Raw genomic sequence first — 6,036 nt, 5'->3', positions numbered from 1 at the left:
GAAATGTCATGGTATAATGTGCCACAGTAAAGTATGTCATATCAGTAATAGTATAGAATGTCAAAAAAAGTTGTAGTCGCTGTAAAAAATGTCTTAGTATAGTATACCATTAAAAAAATACTAACATCAATTTAATTAAATGATAATGTAGCATTTCATAAAAATCTGAGAAATGTCATGGTATAATGTGCCACAGTAAAGTATGTCATATCAGTAATAGTATAGAATGTCAAAAAAAGTTGTAGTCGCTGTAAAAAATGTCTTAGTATAGTATACCATTAAAAAAATACTAAAGCATGTCAGAAAAAAAATAATCATACAGAATCTCATAAAATTGATAAAATAGCCATAGTATTACATGTCAGAAAAATTAATTTATGTAAAAAATAAGTTTAAAGTCATAATATAGCAGGACATAAAAATCCTCAGAAAAATTCTACTGCAAAGTATGACATAAAATTAATTAAAATGTTATAGTATACTATGCCATAACATTTGAAATAAAATAAAATAATAGCAAATCATAAAAAAGTAATAGTAAAGAATGTCATAAAATTAATAAACAATAGTCATAGTATTATGTGTCATAAAATATGGTATATTATTAAATTCCCGTATAAACTGTCTCTAGAGATGTGCTTTTACCTGACTTAATTTTTAAATTATTTTTGTCATCTTGCCTTTAAATAGTATATTTGCATAGCCCAAATTCACTGATTATTTTAAGTTAAAAACAAAAGATGAACTTCAGAATCAGAAATACTTTATTGATCCCAGAAAGAAATTGTGGTTCATTACAGTCGTTGTGATGCGAAGCATAGATATTTATAGAAAGTGGAAATAAGTAACAGCACAAAATATGTAAAAATCTAAAACAGAAATACAGTAATAATGAAAACAATTAGCACTAGTATGTGAATATTTAAAAATTATAATTATGTGTAATGTGTAGAGTATGTAAATTGTGTCAAAATATGAATCTAAAATAGGAATACGGTAATAATAAACGTGAATATTTAAAATTATAAATATGAATAAAGTGCTGGGTGTGTAAAAATGTGAACTACGTGCCTTATGCTACAATGCAATGTAAAAAAAACTAGTATGTAAAGTTAGAAATATAAAATATGTGTGTGATGCTACAATGTACATCAGATATATACATTAGTAAGAACGATAAGAATATATATAATACAGTATGTAATTATGCAATTTCCTTAAATATAGCTTACATCCAAGAATTGAAAGAATATTGCACATTTGAATAATTGCACAGAGGATTGCTGTAGTTGAATTATTGCACCAGTTATTGCACTTATGACAGTGATATAAAAGAACTGTTGCACCGTAAAAACCCTATCACACATCTGAACAGCTACGGATGGATATATTTGGGTATGTTTTTTCTAGGTGTGACAGATACTTCTACATCCGGCACAGAGGAGAGACTCGGGGCATCGGAGGAATCTTCTTCGATGATCTGGACTCCCCAAGTCAGGAGGAGGCGTTCAACTTTGTCAGAAGCTGTGCCCGCACTGTGGTTCCCTGTTACCTGCCTATAGTGTACAAACACCTCAACGACTCCTTCACCGATGAAGAGAAGGACTGGCAGCAAGTGCGACGAGGAAGGTGAGTATGAGGCTCATGGAGGAAGCAGTGGCTGTTAATAAGTATGTAACGTTTCACATAGGGGATTGTTAAAAGGGGTTTTTGTATTTTATGGTGCATTTTAGTTCAGTGACTCAAATGTCTTTCTTTTTCATTGGCTAAAGCACCATAAGACACTGCCTTAACAGTTTTTAGGACCTCTCGGATTCAATTTTTTACTTGTTTGATCACGTTATAGGTGCAATTTTTAGTGATATTGATTTTTTTTGCCGATATTTGATATGCTGACATTAAAACAACCCATTTGGCTGATAACCAATACCGATATATATCCAGTCCACCTAATTTCAGCGATCATTACTTCTCTCCTGTAGTGGAATTAACATCATATTATGCGTGCTTTCAAGACACACCAGCAGACGGAGACATGAAATACAATGCTTTTCAGTGTTATTCATTGTGCAAAATACTTCAACGTAGAGTTGATGTTTTGTACATGTTCACTTTGTCAACCAAAAAAATGGGTTTGTGATATCTGCAGAAATCCACATGTTGGCCGATCCTGATATTTCCTTTATCTGCTGATAATAATGGCGTGCTGATATTTTTGTGCATCCCTAGCAATTTTCAAAACTGGCTTTACTTAATAAACCTAACCTTCAACCAAGAATCCATCAGAAGTAAGGGCCAAATTATAATTCTTTGTAGATACCATTACTGCTGATAAAGTCATCCAAATCAATGATATACTGACTATAAATAGACTCCCCAAAACCCTTTACAACTTGCTTGCTTGTAGGGATTCACAGATAATCTTATGCACTGATTAATCGATTTTTTTACCCAGCCCTAATATCTACCCCGATTATCGGCCAAGCTGATGATCTGTCTACCCCTTATTACAAATATTCTTGCAGTGCAGGCAGGACTCTTTTATCAGAGCTGGTCACCACCACATTAATGCACCAATCTGGAAGACTTCGATTACCATGCAAAGACAACTTTTAACTTAAAATAAAGGTGACTAAATGTTCACAATGCTGGATTACCTACATTATCTCAAGCAAGTTTTTAATGGTGTTATTGATTTGAATCTTCATTTAGAAACTCTTGTGTGTTGTTTTTATTTGGATTAAGGCACAACAGGTTTTAACGGTGTCTACTTAATGTATCATGAGTCCCATGAAGCTAGGTGACTACAGGGTTTTGTGTGTTTTTGTTGTAGATATGTGGAGTTCAACCTGGTGTATGACAGGGGTGTGAAGTTTGGCTTGGCCACACCTGGCTCCAGGATTGAGAGCATTCTCATGTCGCTCCCCCTCACTGCCAGGTAAGATAACACTGCTTTGAACCAACATTAGCTCTTCTATGACAGGAATGAGCTGTCTGTGTTGCTTAGTAATGGATTTACCCTTCATCCTCAGGTGGGAATACATGCATGAGCCTGCCAAAGGTACCCTGGAGGCGGAGATTCTGGAAGTGTTACGAAACCCCAAGGAGTGGGTGTGATCACAGGTTTACATATGTAAATATGAACAAAACGTCCTGTTTGACAAGATCAGCAACAGCTGACTGTGTTTACCAAAAGAATATTGCCTTGCACTTGTCTAAAGATTTTAGTTTTTTCAAAATCTGCAGTGGTACTTTTATCTTTCTGTTTGCCATGTTTCGTCAGATCAGTGTAAACACTGAATCACACTGGGACAGAATTACTACTGGTGGCCACAGGTGGCCATTGTACTTGCTTTGAGGTCATCTCGCTCACTGTGACGATGTGCTTCTTTTTGTGCTTTTTTTTTATATGACTGTTCTAAATCTGGCTTGCTATGCTTGAAGCTTTTGAGCCTTACTCTTCTTTAACAAAGCCCCAGAGGGTAAAATACGGACAAACTGATCCATGGCATATATGTGTGTGCCATCACTAGCATCAAATGTTCATGTTTTTTATGTTTTGATGCATTTCCTCACAACAATGGGTTATTTCATTCAAAGCTAAATAATAACGGACTGTAATGGACTGTTCATTTATGTTGTGGTTGGTTAATCATTTGTGTTTAATGAGTCACTTCCTGGTTTGTTTGAGCAGTGGTAAAACAATAGGTGGGTCATGTGCCACAGAGAGGATAAATGTGAATCACAGGCCATGTTGCTCATTGAAGAATGAAGAACATTTGTCAAAACAACAAAAATAATTTATAGCTAAGAATTATAATAAAAATGTTGTTCTGTTACCTTTAGAGTCTTACTGGCTTCATTCTTAATCTCTTGTTGATCATTTTACAAACAGTATAATTCACCTTTAATGTACTTTTGAATCTTAAAGATCCACCAGTGAAGAACTTACTAAGAAACAGCTGGTTGCTCAGTGTTCCAATATCTGCAATTGCAAGGTGCTATCAAAACATCAAAACTATAGATTGAAGCGGTACAACAATGATGCTATGGCAAGGGGGAGCCAGGATGACAGGTCAGACTGGGGGCCATCACCAGTCATACAGTCATCACCCCCACAATCAGAGATTGGCTGACAAGCCCCAGGAACGGATACACTGAATGCAGAGGCGGCTGACCTGAGTAAGAAGATCATAAGCAAGCTGGAAACCTGGAAACCCTGTGGTGGATTACCATGACTGAAGTCCAAATTACACTCTGAAAGTCTGCTAGAGGATGTGAATGCAGTGCTACAAACTGTCTCTACTGAGACCATTACAGAGACCAACAAGCTGATACCTAGTACAGCGGCTGTGATCCTAGAGATGCTTGACTGGATGCAAGACTGGAGGCCAAAATCAAGGCAACACAGAGGGAAGTCAGTCTTCCAACAGAGCTGCAGAATAATGTGACCAAGAAAGGGCTACCTAAGAAGTACACCAACCTGTCCATGCCATAGACTGCCAAACAAAAAGGTACACTAGAATGGTAGAAGGGAGGAGAGTAAACAGGATGTTCGCCAACCAATCATTCAAAGTGTACTCACAGTGTCAGGCTAATGGTAATGCACGAGCAGCACCAGTACACCCCAGAGCTGAGAGCAAACAGTACTGGAGAAGGCATATGGGAGAAGGAAGTGACACATAATGCTATCGCACTATCCCTGCAGCTCTTGGTATTTCTCAAGCTTCTTGATTTCCTTCTTCCTGATGTTGCTACTGCTCAGGATTCCTACATCTATCACTACTGCTGCCCTCTGCTGTTTATCAACCACTACAATGTCTGGTTAGTTAGCTATCACCAGTTCTTTCATCAGGATCTTAAAGTCCCACAGGATCTTAGCACAGTCATTCTTCACCACCTTTGGAGGAGTCTTTCATTTGGAGCTTGGGATTTCTAGCCAGTACTTAGCTTCACCTGGGGTCCTGCCTGTTGTGGTAAACCCCAGCCTCTATTGCTGTTGTGCTGAGTACCTGTTCTTGTGCTGCCATATTCAGTGCCTCTGTGCTTTCCTTCAGATAAGCTTTTTCCAGACATTGGTTGGAGTTCTCAGTAACAGCCACTTCTGTCGTCTGGTGGTGGTACAAGCCATGCAGGGGCTTTTCCTTCCATGACAACTCCTCATCATTGTCATGTGGGCTTCTGCTGCCCACGACATTCACTTAGCAAGTCAACGCTTGGGGCCATCTTCCTAACTTACTCCTGGATTTTGGCTGTTTCATCCTGGACACTGGCCCTGATGCTCACTAGTCCTTACTAGGTGGAGGTATTTGGTTGTGACTGACTTCCTTGAGGCCTCATTATGGTTACCATTTGCCTGCAGGATTCCAAGGTACTGTACTTGTCTGTCCTGTATATCTTTCCTGTGTATCTGCTATGTCCTGTATATCTGCTATGTTGACATACCAAATGACATCTTGATGTAGTTGCTTTAGATCCTGGTGATATGGATCAGCGAGTCAAAGTCACGCTCTCTATTAGCATACAGTTTGATGTCATCCATGTATAGAAAGTGGCTAATGGTTTCTCCACTGTGAAACAGGTACCCATAGTCATCTGGCTGAACGGCTTCAGACCTATGCAGAACCAGCAGCTGAGACAGAGCATCTTCTTGGTGTATGCCACACTAGATGATGACTTGTGCAGCTGGCTTTGAGTTGGCCTCTGGGGTTGTCCTCCACAATAACATCGAGTTCTTGATGAAGGCTCTGAGTGTCCTGTTGATGTTGTACGTTCCAATCATTCCTGGAGCAATGAATGTGGCATCAAGTCATTGGTAAGTCTTTCTGGTAAGTCAATCCAGACAAAGCACACATTTGGGCTGCTAGGTGCTCATGGAGTGCAATCAGCTTCTTTAGCCAGTAGGTGTGAACAATGTCAGGGTCAGGTGCTATCTACCTCTTCGTCTTGTGTATATATATATATATATATATATATATATATGTATATATATAGATGGCAAAAATGTCACAACATGACATGTTTAACACCTCTAGC

At 38.3% G+C, this 6,036-nt stretch overlaps 2 protein-coding genes across 2 annotated transcripts in view; one reads left to right on the top strand and one right to left on the bottom strand.

Moving 5' to 3' along the window:
- LOC121963589 (oxygen-dependent coproporphyrinogen-III oxidase, mitochondrial-like) overlaps positions 1-3,839 on the top strand; it is a 6,767-nt gene extending 2,928 nt beyond the window's left edge. The window contains exons 2-4 of the mRNA XM_042513874.1: positions 1,411-1,629; positions 2,834-2,938; positions 3,033-3,839. Coding sequence (XP_042369808.1) covers positions 1,411-1,629; positions 2,834-2,938; positions 3,033-3,117 — 409 coding nt within the window. The 3' untranslated portion in view covers positions 3,118-3,839. The remainder of the gene's footprint in view (positions 1-1,410; positions 1,630-2,833; positions 2,939-3,032) is intronic.
- A 1,113-nt stretch (positions 3,840-4,952) lies between these two features.
- Positions 4,953-6,036, bottom strand: part of cpox (coproporphyrinogen oxidase) — a 7,922-nt gene continuing 6,838 nt past the window's right edge. Inside the window, exon 5 of the mRNA XM_042513863.1 lies at positions 4,953-5,184. Coding sequence (XP_042369797.1) covers positions 4,953-5,184 — 232 coding nt within the window. The remainder of the gene's footprint in view (positions 5,185-6,036) is intronic.

Source organism: Plectropomus leopardus, chromosome 3 (genome assembly GCF_008729295.1).
Source record: "Plectropomus leopardus isolate mb chromosome 3, YSFRI_Pleo_2.0, whole genome shotgun sequence".
Taxonomy (NCBI): Eukaryota; Metazoa; Chordata; class Actinopteri; order Perciformes; family Serranidae; genus Plectropomus; species Plectropomus leopardus.
This window is presented reverse-complemented; position numbering and strand designations above follow the sequence as displayed.